The 23,048-nt window shown below is 37.9% G+C and overlaps 2 protein-coding genes and 1 pseudogene across 2 annotated transcripts; 1 reads left to right on the top strand and 2 right to left on the bottom strand.

Annotated features, from left to right (window-relative positions):
- The first annotated feature begins 78 nt into the window (after positions 1-78).
- Positions 79-3,232, top strand: LOC137720230 (homoarginine-6-hydroxylase 2-ODD-C23-like; annotated as a pseudogene).
- Positions 3,233-3,640: 408 nt separating this feature from the next.
- Positions 3,641-5,714, bottom strand: LOC137747980 (uncharacterized). Its single transcript, XM_068488103.2, has 3 exons — positions 5,096-5,714; positions 4,913-5,019; positions 3,641-4,683 (listed from the first exon to the last, which is right to left on the bottom strand). The coding sequence occupies exons 1-3, from the start codon at positions 5,540-5,542 to the stop codon at positions 3,945-3,947; spliced, it is 1,293 nt and encodes a 430-aa protein (XP_068344204.2). The 5' UTR covers positions 5,543-5,714; the 3' UTR covers positions 3,641-3,944.
- An 8,339-nt stretch (positions 5,715-14,053) lies between these two features.
- Positions 14,054-15,634, bottom strand: LOC137707852 (putative WRKY transcription factor 7). Its single transcript, XM_068446782.2, has 3 exons — positions 14,858-15,634; positions 14,611-14,736; positions 14,054-14,474 (listed from the first exon to the last, which is right to left on the bottom strand). The coding sequence occupies exons 1-3, from the start codon at positions 15,535-15,537 to the stop codon at positions 14,315-14,317; spliced, it is 966 nt and encodes a 321-aa protein (XP_068302883.2). The 5' UTR covers positions 15,538-15,634; the 3' UTR covers positions 14,054-14,314.
- Positions 15,635-23,048: the final 7,414 nt, after the last annotated feature.

The following is a 23,048-nucleotide window of genomic DNA, read 5'->3' as shown; positions in this document are numbered from 1 at the left end:
TATCTGATGGAACCACTAGATTTCTTTAATGCAGCAGTAGCCATCCCATTAACATTGATAATAAATTTGGAGGAAGTGATGGTGATTTGCTTGCCCAATCAATGGAATTTCGCAAGAGAGTTGAGGAGCAGTCCGGTAATTTCCTCCAATGCTTCAATTAGCTATCTAGAAAACAGACAGAGAATGGGTGGAAATGTTAACAGAAAGTTGAATTTTGGGCTTGAATCTTAACAGACTTTACCACGAGAATTTAAATCATAATTTTTCACCATGGAGCTATCTTTTGATTACCTTATCACCACAGAAACTATTAATCTAATTTGGCCATACAGTTATGGTCTAGCAGTATTCATCTTCACTTGTAAGTGAGAAATTTTAGGTTAGATTCTCGCCAAAGACAAATTTGAACCATATTGTTGCTAGCCTATTGTGAGATTTAGTCTATTCCCCATTCGTTTAGTGTAAATAATATCGTTTGTTAAAAATAAATAAAACATTTGGCCCTACAATAACAAAAGCGTTTATGGTGCACGATATTGGAGTAATTGTTTGTGAACTATCATTATAATTTTGGGACTTATTTACAGTACATGCACTTGACTGTCGTCATGTATGGTCAAATATAACATTTCTATTTTTCGGTTGCATATATGGTTAGATAATAAATATATTAAGTAAATAAATGTGCCATAACCAACATTTTTACGTCCATGTACATTAGATGTTATAATATAGTGGTTCATTTGATGACTTCAAAAGTGCAACTTTCACTCTGGAAATGGAGGGCACCGCTGCACTAATGTGAAATTGTGACATGTAAATGTGGTGGAAAATATATGTATATTTAATGGCGATATCATGATTATTTATTATAATATAAAGAGATGGCAGAATTGATATATAAACAAAATGATATATCATATGTTATAAATTATAATATAAAAAGATGACAGCATTGATGTGTCCCACGTTTCTATTCGAAGGGAAAAAAAATAAGAACAGAGCAAAACATGCCAAATATGGCAAAAAACAATAACAAGCAAAGCCCAGAGAAAAACGAGACAAACCACAAGGTCCACAACACATCATCCCAAACCTCCAACTATCTGATTTTCTAATTAATCTAACAATTAAAAACGATTCACGGATGACACTTTATAGTAACAGATAATAATAATGTATATATTCGCGAAGTTCGATTTTCATCTATTTTTTTTCTTTTTAATATTTAATAATTTAACTCACTAATACTTTCATTTGTAAAGAAAATAAAAAACAATTCTTGACTTGAAAACATGGTGAATTCTCAAACATTTGTTGTCACTCAGATGAAGATTTGTAAAACCGCTTTGCAGCTGGGTTGGTTCTCCGCACCCCCTCCTTCTATGATTCTGATCGTGTTTTGCCTTCTTGCTTTGTTGGCATCAAAAGTTTTCCCTTGTTGGTCCTAGGATGATGAATATGGTTGCTAGTGTTGGCTACTTATTTCTTTTACTGAGTATTTTAGAGGCAAATTTGGTGAGGTACATGATGGTTGTAATAAAGACAACTTGCATCGACAAATGAAGCTTAATTAGACCGTCATGTGCTTTGTTTGAGCTTCTTTGCCCACTTGGCCTTCTAGAAGCTATTGATGTACGTCTTGATTTTATAAATGCTTTTAAGTTTTTCTGTTAAACGTTGCAGAACTAATTAGCTATTTAAAAACTGCTTTTAGCCATAGTAAAAGTAATGCGAATAATATGCACTTGTGTACTTTTCTTTTTGTCCTTGACTGATTACCATTTTGTTTCACATGTAATAGTGCTATAAAGAAGTGAAACCAGGATGTATGGAGATCTTGAAAAACCAATAGAAGGACCTAACCAATGGTACGTACAAATTAAGGCCTTCCCTACTGAATATAAGCATTCGATCAAGTATATATTTTGCGTACTTATCTCGATTACAAAAAGGTTGTCAATGTAATATGAAAACAGAGCTGATATAAAATCGAATATGAAATAGTTAGGTCACCTTTGTTGAGTTAGAGTAGCAGAGCTTTTGCACAAGTCTAGCTCAGCCTACTTAAGATTAAGGACTACTGATCAAATTTAAGGAGAAAAATTCTGCGTAGCGAGTGGAGGCATGGAACACCCCGTTGTCCCGATCACCATTGAACAAAATTCGTTTATGTTTGGATTTTGTAATGCTGCTCGACTCATTCAACAGTATACAAATAGTTGATAATGTTTTGGACATTGAATTGTGACTATGTATCTATTGTTCGGTCTAGATACTCCATGTTTGTTCTCTTTCGAGCTTAGTATAGACTTCACGACTGATTCTTGCATAGTGTTACTGAAGTGGTTCATTTCGCCTTATGATCCTTTGTGCAGGCCAGATAATCCCCCGAATTTAAGGTACTAATGGAGGAATATATCGGCCTCTGCACAGGAATGTTTTCCATGGATAACAAACTTTTTCCCTTTTTTCGACGCTTTATCTTTTCATATTCTCCTGGTTACAGGCTTCTGTTTCTCGGTTCCTTCCAATGACTTAGTACTGAGTGGATCACCATATGAATTTGAAGGTGATAGAGCTGGAGATGCATTTTGGGTGATGCGTCTTATTGGTTACCGAGGTGCATGCTCTACAAATGGCTCAGACATTCCCACAAATGATGCCGGATGGTGATCTGTAATGCTGCTTAAGATGCTTGGGCTTCCCTTTATGTCTAATTTATATGTTACTGATGTCCTTTCCTCTTGTTTTCCCCGTTGCTCTCGTTTTGTTCATTTCTGGCGGCCAAACAATTCCCGTGGAGCTGACACTGATGATGGTAAATCTTCTTCACCTTCAGCAAGTCGTGGCCTAGGAAAATCAATAAATCCCGGTCTTCTAAATTGTTGCATTACAGGTTTGTTGACATTGGTTAATCAGGATGACAATATAACTGCACTTCAGGTACTAGTTTTATATGCTGTTTGTATCCTGCCGCTCTAGTTTCCATAGAAGTTGAGTTGAATGACTTGTTGAAGGTGAGAAACCCGTCCGGTGAGTGGATATCCGCTCCTCCAGTTCTCGGAACAATTGTCTGCAATATCGGAGATATGCTAAAGGTAAAATTAATGTGTGTAATTAGGTGTTCCTAATATCTGTACCAACTCCTGGATTAAGTATCAAGTCACTTCTCTCTCTGGGATGAGTGCAGATTTACTCAAATGGTTTAGACGATACCGGGTCTGTGTAGCATATCTCTGTGAGGTATGAGATTAGCCGGTTCCTTTCGTCTTGTAATGCGTTCTCCCCTCCTTCTTTCAGTTTCTGTTTTCTCTGTTATTCGTGTTTAGGTGCTAATCCCCTCTCTTCATGCTTCATGTTGTCTAACAGACAAATTTTGACACAGCAGTGGAGCCTTGGACTTTTGTAGAGAGAAGACAGGCGGAGCTAAGAAATTCGAAAGAGCTGTTTATGGCGAACATTTGGTTAAGTACTAACGAACTTCGTACATTAGTCGAAATCTAGTGTACGATACATCGAATGAAAATGGCGAACCCTAAAGATTGGGTATTTGTGATTCGAAGAGACTGAACTCGGACAAAAAATTCAAGAGATTTAATAGGATTCAAATGAACATGAACAACTCCTCATTCGGGTATTGAAACACGAAGCAAACTGAAAACATAAGTCACTGAATGGGATGTTAATACAATTGATGTTTTCCCCCTTTTTTTAGGGGGCGTAGACTGAGGTGCGCTAATCAGCAATAACAAAAGAATGCAGTATAATAGGGAGGTGCACCTTATAATCTAACATTACAACATTGGTAACCTTATAATCTCAAAGAAAATAACGACGAAAACCTAACGAAAAAACGAAATATCCGATTTCTAATTTCGACTTGGCCGGCCGAGATTTTCCTATATCTGGAACAGACCCTCATTCAACCAGTATCCCAAAGTTCAAGTATCCGACCCATTTGCAGAAACAGTTGCAGCAGTAGTTTCTTTTAGATGAAGTGGAATACCTGCCCCCAGCTCTCTCAGCCGGTCTACTATACTGTAAAGAAATTCAAAAGTGAGTCTATTTTGTGCATTGAAATCTTCTCTTATGTGTGGATGAATTCGGAACCATTCACCCAACATCTTGTGCACATGAGCACGAATCATCCGCCAAGGCACAGGGTATTGTTCACAAAGCTTCAAATACTCCACCAAAAGATCTGCCTGGTCCAGTGTCCCATCTTTCTTAGTTTCTTCATTCTCAGCTGCCCATTCAGCAGTTCGAAACCCAGCAAAGAGAGCTGGATTCTCAAGAAGAGACTCCGCGGAAAGCACCCCATCAGCACGAGTCGCTTCCAAACAGTCACGAACATCATCCATGTGCCTGATGTTACCATTGGCAAGGATGGGGATTCTGAGAGCATTCTTGACAGCCCTGATGGCATCCCAGTTGGCCCGGACTTTCTTCTGGTCTTTCTCATCTCTGGTCCGGCCGTGGACAGCCAAAAGTGAGCAACCCGCATCCTCAAGCATCCTAGCATACTTGATTGTATCCTCTAAATTTGGAAAGATTCGGACTTTGCACGACACAGGCACATTCAGGTTTTGAACCAAGTTCTCTACCAGAGATTTTATAAGAGGAAGGTTATCCATTAGAAAAGCTCCGTAATTCCCCCTCCTCGCAATACGCTGAGGACACCTGAACACGAATCCACACATTAACTAACGATCTGAGGATTCCAATCCCTAAATGTCATACGAACTCAAAAGGGTATTTGGGAATTCAAATTAGTTGTTCGTGTGTTGTATGTTTCTAATACCAACAAGTAAACAAAAATTCACTTCGACAATTGAACATTCCGGAATTGTTAACACTAATTTCATTCATAAACAAAAGAATAATTATCTGGGATTAGATAAGCAATTACCCCAAATTAATGTCGACATAATCACAATGAGGCTCCACTTTCTTTGCAGCCTCCAACAAAACTTCGGGATCATTGGCACAAAATTGAACAAATAATGGACGGTCCTCCTGCAATACTCTCAAAATTTAATCCACCAATTAGTAAAAAATTACTACATTAATCACCAAATTAAAGTAAATTTACCTTGCAAGTGGTAAATTCTTGCTCCCGGTACTTCTCACTCTCGGTGAAAATGCGAGAGTGGAGCATCGGCGTGTAGGCGGCGTCGGCCCCGTACTTACGGCAGAGCATACGAAACGGGAGCTCCGAGTTGTCCACCATTGGCGCCACAATCAGTTTGGGCCGCCCCAGTTTCGACCAGTGAGCCCATGCCCGCTCGATGCGCGACTCGCCAGTCAAGCAGCGCAACGGCGTTGTAACGGCGAAGGTCTGCTGTTGTTGCTCTTCTTGTTGTTGGTGGTGGTCGGAGCAGAGGGACTCGTCGAGGTCTTGCGGTGGGGCCGAATGGAGAGTTCGGGTTCGGATTTGGGATTCTGCGGCGGTGAGAAGAGAGGCCATGTGAGATTTAGGGGTTAGGGGATATAGGGTTTTGGGAGGGAGAAGGGTTAGATTGGAGATTTTGAATCTCATAGGCGGACGACGGGAATGGAGACGGAGAAGCAACCCATCGCCGCCTTTTGGATAGGAGGTTGTGGGACGGTTGCGGGACGGTTGCGGGACGGTTGCTTACTCAGTGGACTAGAGAAGTTGCGAACAGCTTCGCGTTAAGGTCTAAAGCTAGGGTTTTACGACATGGCGTTCTAGCGAGTTAAACCCGTAAAAGCCCATTGACGTGACCAAATTGGGCCTTCAAAAGTTTTTTGTACTTTTTTTTTTTTTAACAAATCTACCCTAAAAATTCATCTACACTATGGAGGGCGACATTCGAATCCAGATTCTTGAGTGCATATGCAAATGTTCTTAATCAACTAAGCTATAAGTCACTTGCTTTTTATTTATTTATTTTCTTTGAATTAAAAGTTTTTTGCTCAACAATATACATTCAGGATGCTATTTTATTATTATTTTTTTTTTTTAATGCAAAGATAATGGAGTGGTTCATGGTTTGTTTGTATTAAGTCATACAGTAAAAATCGAATTTAAGACATTTCATTGACAGCTGGAGTAAACTGTAGTGCTAGTAACTATAACATTTATTAGTAGGTGTATCTATAGACACACTAAAATGAAAGGTTTTTTTATTGACAAGAATATCCCTTTTTAAAAGAATAGTGTTAAAGTCATCAATTTATTCACTAAACGTGTTATTACCTTACTTGGTAGTAATAAATAAGGTTAAAAGTAGACTCAAATATAGAATGATCGAACATTGTCACGTTATTTAGAGTATGTGGGAAGAAATTCAACACATCATAAAATTTCAATTGTGCCAGTTAAACCAATGAATAAAAAGATATGTAAAGTTCTTGTTACGTAAGTAGGTTGCGAGTCCAAATATAAAAGGTGCGTAGGTAGACATAGGAGAGCAATGAGAATTTAAGTGCTAAAGTTTCTTCGCTAAGTAAAGAACAATTACCTGCCATGGTTATGTTTGAAGGTGAAGTCCCTCTTATAGTGGTGAAGCGGAGAGTGAGTTTAGCTCGTAGGTACACACGTCATGTGTTCATCTATTATGGTATGAATTGTTATCTCATTCATCAAATCAATTAATTGTTTGAATGAAAGCTGTGATGAATGACGCAATTAAGAGTCCTCTAGATCGCTAATGGTGTCGTGGGTTAGGTTTGTGGCTGAGCGATTTTATGGAGTGCATGCTCCATTAGTACACACTAATAGACTGCTTGGCACGAGCTTAGGAGGTCTTATTTCCATGGTTGGCATGTCTGATGCACGAGTTCAACTGAAGCGGCTTTCTCCGTTGGCCTGTCATACAAGGCTTCACCTACCTCACGTAGTGGTTGTCAGATTAGGCATATCATTCACGCGTTCGCTCGAGAGGTAAAATCCTCAACTTTTCTCAGAGCAATTCCACTGGGGAACTGATAGGCCGGCACCCAGTCAAAAAAATGGCCCGGCACCTAGGCTTTGCACTCCAGCCCAGCGGATAGGTTGGCACCCAGCCCAAGCCAGGCAAGAGACCGGCCTAGAATCGAAAGACCCATGGGACGGCCTACATGACACAAGCTGACGTTGGTCACTTTTTTTTTTTTTTTTTTTGTGCCAAAGAGGGAGTTGTTGTGGAGGCTGAGTTCATCGAAAAATCTAAAAAAAAATGCACCGACAACATGTTTGCATCAACGCAAAGGTTTCCAACACGATTTATAAGTTAGAAACCATAAGAATAGGATTAAGAACTTACCCAAGTGAAATGCAAGAGATTTCACTGAGAATTGGACTTTGAACTCGTCGGAGTTTGTCCATTTTCCTTTGTCGGAATCACATGCAGGGAATTAAGTCCTCGAATTAACCACAAAAATTGCAACACAACAGGATTTAAAGCTCAAGAACACAATACAGTGATAGAAACATCACCTGGGTTAGAGATTGAGAGCTCAAGCTCTCGGCTTCAATGGTAGGACCTCGCACCATGCACCGATGCCGCATGCAAGGCCATGGTTGGGTTCCTTAAGCTCCAGGGATTACAAACATAATATTTTGTGTTTGATTTGTTGAAGGTTTTGAAGAGGAAGGAGAAGGAGAGCTCACAGAAGTGAGCTAGAAAAGAGAGAGAGGGGGAGAGAAAATAGAGAGAGAGAGAGAGAGAGAGAGAGAGAGAGAGAGAGAGATCTAGTCAAATGATGGGAAAAAGGTCATTATTTTAAAGGTCCAATTAGAGATGCATTTTATTTAATCATATTTTAATAAAATGGACTAGGCTATTTTTTTTAGGGGTGGATGCATTTGGACTATTACTATCCAGTGGGATCATCACTGTTTACTGAGTGAATTAAATAGGCTAGGTGCTGGCGCATTTTTTTAGGGGCGGAATTGCTCTCATTAGATGACGGAAATGGATTTTTCCAATTTCACCCTACATAAATTACATTTTGACTTTTGCCGGCCACCTTCTCCCTAAAACCTAAACCCTTAGAGTGGCTTGAATAACTGAAAATCAAAAGAAAAAAAAAATATTGATCGAAAATCGAACTAAAATTATTGGTTTGGTTTCAATTTTGGTAGTTAAATAACCCAATTGAACCGAAATGAGTGCAATATAATTTTTTTTTTTTTTAATTATGTTTGGCATTCATTTTCTAATCGAATTCCAAGTCAATTATTAGCCTAAGGTCAATCTAAGACTAGATAACCCAACTTCAGACTCAAATATATTCAGAGTCTTATTACCTAAATTTTTTTTCTTCATTTTCTCTCCAATTTTCGGGCTATTATAAAAAGAACTTTGAAAACAAATTGAAACCAAACCAAACTAAACCAAAAAAATCAAGTCAAAATAATTATGTTTCTCCTTTATAAATTGAAAAAACAAACCTGTGGAGCCTACAATGATTCTAAAAATTCAAAAGGCAACACGTTAACTTTTTCTATAGAAAAACAAGATTGCCCTTATTAAATGGGTATGATACACAAATTTTCCCACGCACAGCTCAACAACCTTGGAAGTTCACGCAGCAGACACAATTGCTCAAAGCTCCCTGCTCGTGGCGAGGAAATGTTAAAAGTATTAAAATTAAGATTAATTACTAAATCCTATATTTAATACAATCTCAATTGAAGAAATTGAAGATCAACTCCATCAAATAAGGAATCCTCTTCACAATCAATTAGGGACACTCCCATCATTATCCCAATATATTATCTCCTAAATAATATCTTGGGAATATTATTTTCTCAGGCATCCTACGGATGACATACCTTGACTAATAGGATGCTACCATGTGTAGGGCAAAACTCTAATACCATGGCCGGCCATCTCCTCCTATAAATACCTCCATTTCCTCAAAACTTTGGTAAGCTTTTTGCTTCGCATACAAGCCCTAAACATTAACTTTTTTAGAGAAACTAACTTAGGCATTGGAGATCCAGTGGCCAATCCCCACCCCACCACCCCCCCCCCCCCCCCAACAACAAAAAAAACCTTGTGGGCACATGAGACTTTGGACTTTGATCAAAGGTGTTGATTGTTTTTTAGGTACAAATTCATCAAGACTGAAGATGGTGGATTTTCGCTATCACTAATTGGTGCTTTCATCGAGAACTTAATTCAAACACTCGAAGAAGGCTCTCACATTCATGTTTTGAATTTTTCCGTTAAATACATAAATATTCCAACACGTTTCTATTCTTAGAATCTTTTATATGTCCTTTGAATAGTCCTGGTGAAGAAAAATGATATGACGGAAAATTCTAAAACAACGACAAATGGCGTTCTTTATGTACTGAGGTTTTCTCCCACACGATGGATCACGGAGCAAGAATGATGGACATAAACTAAATTATTTAACCTTGTTGTATCTAGTATATTTCTTTTATTTGTATGTATCCCCTCAAAAGTGCTCTGATTCATTTCACAATCGGATGAACTTGTAATAAATCCATCCTTTGCAAATTAGGTACACCATTTCCATAAGTATACCACCATGAAACTTAAAAAAAAATTAAATTAAATTTAAATTTAAAAAAAAAAAAAAGAAAAAAAAAAAGGCACACAATTAATATTAAAAAAATAAAAATAAAAAACCAAACCGCTAGGACCTCCTAGGCGATCCCCTAACTCCAGACTGATTTTTTGAAATGATTTGCACTAAATTGCGGCGAGCCTTCACCGCCTAGCGCCTAGGCCGATTTTTAAAACACTACTCCCCACACACAAGCCTAGAAAGCCAGGTGCTCCAGCTTGTAGCAAGGCGGGTTAGGCCCACCCTGTGACCCAGATTCATGTCTCTTAGGACCCAAACCGGTCTAAACCAACTCCAGATCGGTTCAGCTGAACCACCGCCCAACCGAAAAAAATATCGGCGACCATTTCTAGCCACTTTTTGGTGTTCTACACCCATTTTTAGTGTTTTTGACCTTTTTTTTTGCAAATTTGACTTCTTTAGGCTCAAATTTCGCGCCTGATGTTCACTACACTTCCACCACTCATGGAGATGCACTTCAGACGAGCTGCTTAACTTCTAGTGGCGATCCATAAATATCCCAAAAAATTACGGACTTGACTAGCACCCTCGCGCAACAGTTTACCTTGACAAGTCAACTCCTCGTGCACATCAACAAGCAACGCACTCTTGACGAGGTGTCCCGAAGCAGGACATAACTTATGACAATATTTTTTCCGACAAAAAATTGCTTAACCATATAAACCAGGCATTCTGGCAGCGAACTCCCTTATAAACCCCCGCGAAAATATTTTCTCCGCACCTTAGAGCACTGGAAAACTATCCATTCCCAGAAGGCTAACAGGTGAGTGCACGTCCATGGTGGGGGTCCACACTTTGACGAACACTCGAGGCCCGACTCCAGCACAGTGTTCATTCTCGACATGGCTTGCATGGAGTTCCTTCCACCTTATATCGGAGCAGGCAACATAGAAACATAAAGAAACTCGAGAATTCTCAAGCTCAAGTTCAAATGGCACTAAACGCCTATCCAACCACGATCAACCCGCTCATTAGCTAGAGACAAACGACGTGTAACGTAGCCAGCCAAAAAAGCAGCATAAACCTGCGAACTACCACTAGAGACAACCAAGGTGCCATCGCCCAACAAAATCAAATCTAAAAGGAAGTAGAAACGCTCAAACTCAATATCAATTGGCAATTTACGCCAAGCGTAACCATGAGCAGCTAACTCGTTAGCCAAGAACGAACGGCGTGTACCGCAGCCATGATACGAACGAGCAGGACATAAGAAGGGCAGCACAGACCCATAAGTCATCACCGGGGGAAATCAAAGGCTTCCCAACGAAAGAAGATCCATAAGGAAGTAGCGCACGTAGACCACCGACGAAACACCACATAATAATGGCTATCCTTGGCTCACGCCGAGCCAATATTTCAAATCTCAAAGCTCCAGAAAAAATTAAGCAGAAAGAAAATTAATCTTTTCTTACCTTTGTGTGGCACAGAGAGAAAGAAAAACAACGATGAACAACTCTTTGCAAGGGTAGGCAAAGAAGAAGGCTAGGGGAGGGGGAATAAATTTCCATTGGTTTTCTCTCTTTCTTGTTGGGAAAAATTGGTCTCCAAATTTATTTAACCCTCTACTTAAGGCAGGCTTAAATAGGTTTTGGTGGCAATTGGTTTCCTTTAAGTGGAAGAACTACATCAAATTAGGAAGCAACTCTCTGCTTACCCAAGTAGCTTGGGATTTCTACACTTACTGCCCTTTTCTGCGTGTAGCCTAGCAAGTGTTGGGCCTTTGTGGTGCCAAAAATAGTCCCAAAAATCCAGAAGATGACACGTGAACTTTTTCTCAAGTAAGACAAGATTGCCCTCATTAAATGGACAGGTCACACAAATATTCTCACGCAATGCTCAACAGCCCCGGAAGTTCAAGCAAGGGAATACGAATGCTCAAAACTCCCCTGCTTGTGGCATGGAAAAGTCAAAGGTATTAAAGATAGGCTTAAATTCTAAATCCTATCTATAATAAAATCTCAAATGAAAATCAATTCCATCAAGTAAGGAATCCTCACAATCAATCGAAGATACTCTCACCATTATCCCAAGATATTATCTCATAATTAATATCTTGGGAATATTATTTCCTCGCGCATCCTCTGGATGACATACCTTGGCCATGTGTCGAGCAAAACCCTAATACTATGGTCGGCCACTTGCTCCTATAAATACATCCATCTCCAAATTGTGGTAAGCTTTTTGCTACGCATACTCTGAACACTTACTCTTTTTAGATAAACTAACTTAAGTATCGGAGATCCATTGGCCAAACCACTTCCCAACCTCATAAGGGCGTGAAACAGCTTTTGTTTTTGATCAAAAATGTTGATTATTTTATAAGTATAAATTCGGTAGGACTGAATATGACATATTTTTGCTACTAGAGAACCAAACTAAAATGAACCGAATGCACTCCTAAATTTGAAGGTGCCGTAGTTTTCCCGCAATTAAGAATATTTTCAACATTAAGTCTTAGAAGAGTGGGTCTTTTTAATTCTTTTTATAAGATGGGTGGTCATTAAACTAGTCAAAATGTAATCTTTGATTCTTCAAGAGGATAAATGGCCCTTGTGCAAGACTTTTTTGTTATGTTTTTCATTTCAAGCAATTTTAAGCTACACTAAAAATAAGAAAGGTTTAAACTTGAAAAGCAATGTGTTAAAGAAGAAATCTATCCATCAAAGAGATCATTTATGAGTGCAAGACCTTATTTATAAGTGGAACAAAAAGTCATTGTCTTTCTCTAAAAATTATCTTATTAGGAACATTATGCTACATTTATAATTCATTTGTGTATATTTAACGTGTTTTATTTTATTTTATTTGTAAGAACATCGATATTTGATATTGAAGAAATGAACTAGTGTAGTACAAAAGCAAAGAAGAAAGTGGAAGCCAAACAAAACTAGAGAGTAATGAAGATTTAGGCGAGCTAAACTACTTAAAAAACTTGACCATCTAACTATTATTATAGTCTTACTCTCGTCCTATACAAGGTCATTAGAATGAATCAAGACTCTATAATTTAATTATCAACTACTAATGTAGTATATTTTTTTTACAGAGCAATTTGAAAAAACAATTACAATCATGTGACAATATTACAATCACATTTCAAGAATTTTGTCATAACGTCGACTGATTTGTGCCTGAAATTTATGGGATTGAGCTTGTGTATTTGAGCTAGCCACATGTAAATGATGAGGAATTGACAACGATGGAGCACCTTGGGGACCATAGATACTTACGTAGAGGTTTTATTTTTTAGGCAATCACAAATGCAAACAAAGAACAAACTAGTGCAAACCCACACCAATTGGGGCCCATAAGTGGTCAAAATGATGAATTGCCCACCCACAAATGTTGACTTGAACATTACTTTTCCCACTACTACTACCCCGACCTTTGAGGCAAAGACATTGCAAAAAATATATTAATAAATAACAATAATTGCCCACCCACAAACTTTGACTTGAGCTTTAATTTTCCCCAACAGATCCTCTCCGGATTTTTTGGTAAGCATCATTGGAATCCGTAAATCGTGTTCATTCATTGTACATCGTATGATAAATTTTTATTAGGTATTGTTTGTATTTAATTTTAAATAAAAATATTAAAATAATTTCTAACCACATAATGTACGATTAACTAATATGATCCACGAATCTCTGAAATCCTTATAAAAAGGATCCGAAGGATCTGGATTCTAATTTTCCGACCCACATCAAAAGCTTCAACTTCATCATCATCTTTGTCACTTAATACCACGGTCTAATAATATTCTTCTTTATTTGTAAGTGAAAGATTTTAGGTTTGATTCTCACCAAAGATGAATTTATATCACATTATTGCTCGCCTGTTGTAAGACTAATTTCGTCCCCCTTCTCCTTCTAATAGATTATGTCGTTTGTTCAAAAAATAAAAAAGCACCATTTTTGTCTTTGAAGGACTTTGCAGCCCCTTTTGTAGGCCAACAATTTTCTCCTTAATTCCCTGCAAATTCATCCAACCATTTTCTCAGGAACCAAACAGAAAACACTCTCTCTAAATAATCCCACCTCTACCAATACCCAATTAGCCTCGCTGGAATGAAAATACCCAATTAGCCGTTCCCAACCAGCCAACTGGCAACCCCACAAGTTGCCTTTGGTCAACCGTCACAAATACGACATGTTGGTCCACTTCTTTACAATTCTTTGACCCGGTCCCTTTCATTTCTTTGAATTTTCTCCTTTCCCTACACTATTTTATTCAAAAGAAAATGAAAAAACCTAAACTTGGGGTGATGGAGGGAAAAAGTAGGCATCATGATCCATCCAAGACGAGAACCAAAGTAAAAGCAATCAATCCAAATACAAAAACATCAAGTTGGAAAGAACAGTCCCCAACACCCACTCTCTTCTTTTTCTAATCAATTACACTAATCACTCTATTACACTAATCACTATTAATACGGATTAAATTAGTTAGGCAGGACAATGTGTTTTCGAATCTACATGTATAATACCAAATCCACCATCATTGTTTCTATTTTTGTTTTAAATAAGATTTAATTCACATTGTTTGAAGAGAAAGGGAATCCCCATATTGTACAGGACAATGAACTAATTTGACTCAACTCATCACCTCCTTCGAGATGGAACTGAGTCCGACCGAGTCAGTCCGAGTTGGAACTGTAAAACTACCATCACTGTACTACCATTAATTCCCCTCCCAAAGCAAAAAGAAGGAAAAAAAACCCAAAAGATTCAACTTTGATGATCTAAGAAGATTCTAGAATGAGATTGGAGGTCTCTGCAACTGAGAGAGAGTGATTGTGGTCACCTTCGTAGGTAACCACTAGCATTGCCGGATCGTCCAGAGCTCTCTCTACGTGTTTTCGAGCCGGGCATCCTCTTACGCTGCTGCATTTGTAGTATCCCCTGAAAATTTACACAAATCAGAACAAGAACTGAAGAACAGAGCATAAACTCCCAATAGTTCAGAGTTTGGGGAGGCAAAAAAGTCCAGCTGAAGTGATTTAGCTCGAGCGATCGAAGCTTTGGATCGGAGTTCTACCTTGGATGTGGAGATCCCTTGATGGGTTTCTGTCCGTACTTTCTCCAGGAGTAATCGTCGGGTGGGATATCCGCCATCTTCAAGCTTATAGCTGGAACTCTTACAACCCTCTTCTGTCTCAGCTTTCTGTAACGAAACCCACAATCCAGAATTTCAATTTAGTAAACAGATTAAGAGAGGGATTAATTAAGTTAATCAGCAGCTAAACTTTGATTAAGAGAAAGACTGGAAAGAGAAAGGGACCCACCTCTTCTTAGAGCAATGGCAGCGGCCGGAGGATCCAACACCGCACTTCCGCTTCAGCGAGGTGGAGGAAAGCGGCGGCTTTCCGGCTGAGGAAACCTGGGACAAATTGGTAATTTGAAAAGCCGAAGACGACATTGGTTGCTTGCTGTCGGAGTCGCCGGTCAACGACGACATAAACGACGTCGCAGCTGAATACGAGAAATTTATAGTGTTAGAGGAGTCCATAGTGCTCTCGAGCACCATACTGTGGTGATGGTGATGAGGAGGCGGGATCTGCTGGATCGGCGTCGCATGGTAAACTTCGGTGGACTCTAAAGGAGCTTGCTTGACGACGATTTCTTGGCTATGGCTCTGGTATTGGGGTTGGAAAGACGACCCGGAAGTCAAAGTCAAAGGGGCACGCCGGAACCGGGCGTGGCCGGTCCGGGTCCGACCCAGAAGAGAAATGACCTTCTTGAACTTGGAAACGGCGACGTCGGCGACGGCTCTGCAATCCATGTCCATAACCGTCGACGGATATTTCTCTTGGTGCTGGTTCTGCTGCGCCTGCGACAGCAACCGAATAAGCTTCTCGACGCTCTCGAGGCCGGAAGCCGCTTCCTGCACGGCGTTTTCTTCCAACTTGGCGGAGAAGCTGCTGTTGCTGCTGGTGTTTCTGTAACCCATGAAATCAACGGCCATATCTGACCCTCTTGAGCATAACAAGGAAAAGGAAAAGCGAGCAGAACAGAGAAAGCAGAGAGGGGAGAGGAAAAAGGAAAAGCGTAAAAGAGAGGGGGGAAGGGGTGTTGATAAAGAGGAGAAAAACGGTTACTCCACGTATCACAGTACAATTACAGGAATGGAAAAATATAATTGTTTTTTAATATCCGATATGGGATGGTGGCGGATTTGCTATCCCTAAAATATATCAAAATTACTATTTTTATTATTTATTTAAACTATAATTTATATTATCCTTCTAATAAAAATGAGATATATATGTGTTAGTACGACTTATATTTATTAAAAAGATGATACAAATGATAATAAAACTAGATGACGAATGTAGAATTATATCTTCTTATTAATTTTGCGACATTGTTAAGTCCATTACATTATATCTTCTTGTTAATTTTGCGACATTGTTAAGTCCATTAGAACATAACTGAAATACAAAATATAACAATCCCATCATTTTACTAGCCTTTCTACCCATTCCAGTCGATGTCTTCCGAGCTTATTCTAGTGCAACAACAATGCTAGAGAGAATAAATTTGCAAACTAAATGATGTGTCACCAATAAGAATAATCATGTTTATTAATGTTTAAGTAATAAACCAATCATTAATTTTCATGTCTCTTAGTTTCTAAAACTTTCTCTACAAATTTAGTCTCTCTAGCATTACTCTTTCACTATTATCAGCTCCTTTGCAATATGATGATATCATTAGAAGGCTTAAGGCTTGTTTTGTATTCTACTTGAATCCAATTTTTTAGATTCAAAAACACTTTTTAAGTTTTACAAATTGAATACTTGTTTGTTAGGCATGTTTTGAAAAATTGAACTCAAAACTAACTTGAAAATTAGTCTACTTCTAAATAATACAAAAAGTGACTTTTTAAATTCCAAACCCACTACATTTTACTCTTAGTATGTACTCCCCTCCAAATTCCTCTCCTATTTCTCCTCGTTCTCTCTCATCTTTCTTTCTCTCACCTCCCCTCCTCCTACGAGTCTCTCTCTCATCTAGATCTAGCATTCGTGTAGTGTTTTCTGTGTTTGTGTCATTTTCATGTCATACCCGATATCTTAACGGATCGTGTCGTGTAACACCGGTTAAAGTAAACGGATAATATGACCCAACTCAAAATTGACCCGTTAATATTATCAGGTAATATGACCCGACCCGTACCGGTTAAAGAAAATATATTTTAAATCAATAAATATTGAAAATGAAAAACATAATTTGACCCAAAAAAAAAAACATAATACTAAATTAGTATATGCATATCACATTGTCACACAAATATTTACTTCAAAACATAAATAAATAAATAAAAACATTTGTCTTTCAAGTATTACATACTCCAAAATAAGAGCCTAATGGAAAAACATTAGTACATTACTATAAAATACCAAATGCTCAAGGATATACAAAATAAAGGAAGTTGCGTTCAAAGTTGAAAAACCTCGCACATTTATATATGCTTTCACATTCTTTTAGACTTGTACATTAATGATTATGAATTTTATTTATTTGAACTCCCTTAAAAATATTATTCATGAGGGTTTGTATGGTTTTAAAAATTCATACGACAATGTACCCATAGTCATAGCGTAGAGGATGCAATCATGAGGCTTTGCATGTTTTCACATTTTTGCACTTGTAAATTAATTATTATAGTTTTTTTTTTAATGTTTTTGGTATTTTTAAATTACTTTATACATACAATAATACATATTTAGTATACAATATATACATATACACTATGGCTATTGTACATTATAGTAAGTTTTTTTAGTAGTTTAAAAAGTTAAAATCAACAAAATAACTTTTTCTTAACGTGTTGAAACAGGTTATCCGCGTGTCACTTTCGTGTAAACTTGTTAAGGATCCATTATTAACGGGTTCTTATTGTGTTACCCGATAACGACCCGATTAGTTATCGTGTTGACCCAAAACCCGTTATTTTTGTGTCGATTAGTTATCGTGTTGACCCGAAACCCGTTATTTTGTATCATTTTTGTGTCGTGTTAACGGATTGTGTAAGAAATTGTCAGGTCAACTCTCATCTCTGCTATCTCTCATTTCTATCTCTCTCTTTTTCTCCTTCCCTTCTCCTCCACTCCTATTTCTTTTTCCTATGTTTACTATTTCTCTCTCATCTCTCTCTTTCCTCCCCTCGTCCCTTTGAATCTTTCTCATATTTCTCTCTCCTTTCTCTGTTCTTTCTCTCTCATTCTTTCTCCTCTTCCTCTCTAATCTCCATCTCCTCCGACCTTCTCTTTAAATATCTCTGTCTATCTAAATGAATTGTGTAGTAATCGAAGGGGGTTGTTGTAAGATATTATTTATTTTTTTTAATTATAAAATTTGAAAATGATTTTGAAGCTCATACTAAACAAGTTTTTGGATCTAAAAGACAATTGTTTTTAAAATATGTTCTTAAGAAATGTTTTGAGAAATTATCAAAAAAATTTAATACGACACTAAACAAACCCTTAGAGACTCAAATTCTGCTCTTTTAAGCAATTATACTTCAGATCTAAATCCAAATTTTCTAATCTTTCCAAAGTTTAAGGAAATATCAACAATAATTTGAAATTTGCTAGTGATGCAAACCCCCAGGTTGAGATTGAAAGAGATCAGCAGGGTGGGCAGTCCTGGTGGCATGCGCTTACAACTGGTGGACAAACCATATGTTTACAGTCCTGGCTCTCACTGACGGCTGTGAGATGTGAATGACACAAGGTGGGGGTCTCATAGGTTTGCAGTTAACGCAAGTGTTATATTGGTGATTGCTTGTTCCAGGTTGTTAGGGAAACCGTGATACAAAGTAGGAAGCAGTGGTGCTTGATCAGAAGATATGAAGGATGAGATCAAAGTGTAAAGGGGGAACTAATAATGTTTTTTTTCTATTATTTTTTAATAGAACTTAAGGGTATGTTTGTTACAACTTCTTAGGAGGGATTGGCTTGAGTTGGCTTGAATTGGCTTAAGTAGGACTGTAATCCTACATTTAGTATGTTCTTGGACTAAAATAAATGGGACTTGCCTAAACTCTTAGTCCCTCCAAGCTTCGCTAAAGATTGTTAACTAATCCCAAGCTTTCTCTTGGTATTAAGGGGGAGTAGAAAGGAAAATGAGGCCAACACCTTCTTCTTCTCTGGTGCCGTCACCTTGGCAAGACCGTCAGTTGTGCTTGCTCTTCCATGGCACGAACCAAAGGGACAACTATAGCTCACAGCCGAGAAACAGATCGAGAAGTTGGCAACGCTATTGTCGCTGGACGCTATTCCCGAGAAGTGGATTGAAAGGTTTGCAATAAAGGTTTATAGGTATTTCTATTAGCCATGGCGAACGCCTACTTCCATTTCAAGTTTCCAGTTGAAAAATCTCATTGAATTTGAAGAACCCAAATAAGCGACATGTGAAATCCTATCCCCGGATTTCACTATTTAAAATTATGTATATCATATTCTTAATTTCGACATGTTTATAATTACAGCGTATAGTTTTTCTTTTATAAGTAAAAGGATGAAAATGCCCTTAATGAACTAAATGGACTTTTCGAGGACGTATTTAATTCCTATGTGTTTTGTCACTTTTATTTACATATTTGGATAGAGCTCGACCTCATGAGTGTGTTGGCGAAAACTGTTCGCCAAACAGAGTTATAATGAATGAGATATAAACAAGCAAAGATAGGGGCAACATGATCATTTGACCATTATCTGGAAGGCTCCAGATTTGTTGGAACACTGATTTGGTGCCATGTGTGTGGCTAGGATGGAGAGATGAGGAGAGAAAAGAGGGAGAGACGGGCCAATGAGGGGGGAAAATGAGGGAAATGAGAGAAGAGGAAGGGTAGCCAACCTGGGTCATTTCTCGACCCATTATACTCGTGTGACCCAACCCAATCCCTGCGGAAATTTTCAACGTGAAATCATCGATTTTTTCGGCAAAATTCGTCGAACCACCACCTAGAACCAACTCCACGACCCTCTTTCCTGCATTTACACTCAAACCCGATGAGTTTGGGCTCTAGTTTTGTGAAGAACAACGTCAGTGGTGCCGAGGATCCCATGGCGGCGATGTGCCATTCCTGAAGCCAATTCCATCGATCAACACCACCAATAGACTGCCCTCAACCTCTGGAACAAAGCCCAAGCATTGCTTGGGGCGTCAGAGTTCGTTTTGGCATCGAATCGAAAATGCCCATTTCTAGGGTTTCCGGCGGATCGAGGTGTTTTCAAGCCACTTCCCAGCCGAATTGGACTTTGGCCCAGGTATTAAAATTATTCCCCTTGAATTACTCTACAATTATGTGAAAATTGGTAATTTTTGGAGTTTGTTGGAAAACTAGGTTTCCGTTCGCTGGAAACCGCCACCTGCGGTAGCTCGTGGCCAATGGGCCGACGATACCTTTTTAAGATAAATTAGATGTCCTGATTTCATATTTGATATCCGTTTGATGTGATTTGATTGTTTGAACCTAGTTTCATTATGGTCCGCCTCTTGATCATTATAACCGTCGACGATCCGAACGTTGGATCGTCGCCAAACTTTAATGTGTTATAGCACGTAATATTTGAGGACATTAGAAACTGACGAATCGAGAATCCAACGTACAGATCTTGATGAATTGAATTTTTAAGTTTGTAAAACTAATCGTTGACCACCACCTAATTCTAGTAATTGGCAAAGATCCGACCGTTTGATCGTTCTTAAATTTTAGGATATTGTTCTAGAAGATAAATGAGACTCTTGGGAAATTACGGATCGAAAATCTATGGGATATTCTAGATCGAATTACGTAGGGTTATGAACCTATTGTTGACTGAGAGTTGACTTTTGGTCAACATGTTTCGAATCGTTCTTAAATACTAAAATTAGTACTACTAGAGACTAAGTGAAGTCTAGTGAGCCTACATTGGCTAGTGAGTGTCTATAATATATGTGATTTGTGTATTACCTTGATTTCGTATTTAGTATCCTTGTGGATATCATTTGATTTTATAAATGTGATTTCTATTGAAATGTGATTTTGTATATTTAGCCATCGATCTATGTTTATTAAATGTGATTTGACTTGTGTAATAAAGATGTTTGTGAAATGTGATTTGAAGTGATTGTTGAATTGTTTGATGAAATGTGAAGGATAGTAGTGGACCGTTAACCCATTGTCATAGGGTTTGTTGCTTCGAAACTTGTTTCATATTTCGTTTCATGTTTCATTTCTCATTTCGTTAAGCCATTCTAAATTGAGTACTTTGATTCATGTCTTGTTTCTTTAAGTTGTTGATATGTTTCTTGGACTTCCGCTCGATTCCGTTGAGTGGTCCGAAATTGGGTTCTACTAGGATTTCTTTGAGTGGTCCAGTTCCCTGCTCCGTCTAGATTCTGTTGAGTGGCCTGGAATCCCTCGTGCTTCGCGATTTTGTTGAGTGGCCTGGAATCGTATCCTACCTTGGATTTCGTTATGTGGTCCAATATCCATTATACTCCGCGATTCCGTTAAGTGGTCCGGAATCGTATCCACTCGGATTCCTTTAAGAAGTCTAGAATCCCTTCTACTCTGCGATTCTGTTGAGTGGTCCAAAATCGTATCTTCGTCTGGATTTCGTTGAGTGGTTCGAAATCACATCCTTGACTTCGTTGATTCCTTGGATTCGGTCTAAATTGAGATAGCTTCAGAGATGTAGGCTTTGACTGAACTGTGTCGTTCTAGCCTTGCATATTGGTGTATTGTATGAGTTATTAATTGATGTGATTGTGGAATAGTGTTGGAAAGCATATGTGTGTGTGAATGGCAAGATGACAACTCTTGTTTGGCTTATGGTTGATGTGTAATGTGGTACTCTATGTTTTCTACTAGGAAGTGTTTTACGAAAAGTTCAGAGTTTAACAAATGGTGAACTACGAATGACTTGATCCCGTCGGAGGGTACGTAGGCAGTCTAACAAAGAGGTTAAATGCAGCCATAAAGTATACAAAAAATTACTACGCAATTAGAATCTTGAGTTGTGCTTTGTCCATATCCCGGAGGCAGGGTATGTTAGATATACGGGTACTTGGTGACGTCACGTGTCAATCTTGGATGTTGGACGTACGTCAAGATCAGGGCGTGACACGACAAGTCTTCGAGCTCTGTGGAAATTTCAATGTTTTCTCCTTCATTTCTAGAAAACGACGACGTTTGCCTTCATGCTCCCCTGAGAATTTTAAAGGTGGGGTTGAATAGCAAAATTGGGGAAAATGAGAAAAGGTTGGGTTTGAGGGGAAATTTGATAGGTTAAGAGGTATGAGAGAGATGAGTGTAAAATTTGAGGCTTTGGAATGTAAAATTTGAGGCTTTGGAATCAAGTTTTTTTTGAAAAGGTAAAATTTGCTTGCTAGATGTAGTTGGATTCTACAGAAAATTTTTATGTTGGGTTCAATTTCTTTGTATCCGAAAATTTTGTAGAAATTTTTGTTGACGAAGGTTCTTTTTTTCTTTTTGTCCCTATATTGCTTCTAAATCTGACACTACATCAAATGCTTTACTAAATCAATCCAGCTTAGTCTTTGAAACTAATTTAGTCTAAAATAGTCCGATGTAACAAACGCACTCTAATAATATTAATTTTGGTTTAGTACTAAAATAAGTGTCGCAAAATTAGTAAGAAGACAAGAAGAAAACAGTATTTTGGGGACAACAATTTGGTGATCGATTAGAATGCTTGAAGTGTTTGATTGATGAAATGCGTCTATGGTCAAAATTATGGCATCTAATTATCTAGTGACCCACTTGCACTTGCCGTCACGATCAGAGGCGGCTTTGAGGGGGAGCAAAATGTGCAATTGCACACAGCCGCCAAATTTGAAGGGCCCTCAAAAAATTTTGGTATCTTATATTTATATGTAATAATGTTATATATTAAAAAATATACTTTTATTAGCACTTTAAAATCTTATAGTGTACTTTTTATAAGTATAAATTTTTTTTTTTCTAAATACAAAAATTTGGAGTACACAATAAGATAGTAGGAGTGCCAATAACAACACATTAAAAAACGATTTTTTTTCAATTTTATTATATAATAATGCTATATATTTAAGTGAAACTTTAATGTTAGAGTTTTTGAAGGTTTTTTTTTTCTTTATTTGGTTGCTTAAGATTGAACTGTTTTTTATTATTTATTGAAGGTTATGTCCGTAACTTTTTATACTTATTTAATGGCATTTGTAAACTTACAATCAGTGAGTCCTAAAGGTTGTTTTGATTTAAGTTATTATTTTTTAATACCAATATATTGTCCTACTTTTTTTAAAATAAAAATTATTTTAAAAAAAAGACCCTTTTATAAATTTTCCAAAATCTCAGAAACGATCCTAATCACAATGTAGGTGAGAATAAGATCCAACCAGACCACACAAATTGCAAATTAACAGCACCTTTGCTTTTGTCAGGGTTGCCCGAATATTATTTCTTTTTTTAAAAGGTGC

This window comes from Pyrus communis, chromosome 15, assembly GCF_041283825.1.
Source record: "Pyrus communis isolate YQ-2024b chromosome 15, ASM4128382v1, whole genome shotgun sequence".
In the NCBI taxonomy this organism is placed as follows: domain Eukaryota; kingdom Viridiplantae; phylum Streptophyta; class Magnoliopsida; order Rosales; family Rosaceae; genus Pyrus; species Pyrus communis.
Note: the sequence above shows the minus strand (reverse complement) of the source record. Positions and strands in the feature narration are given on the sequence as shown.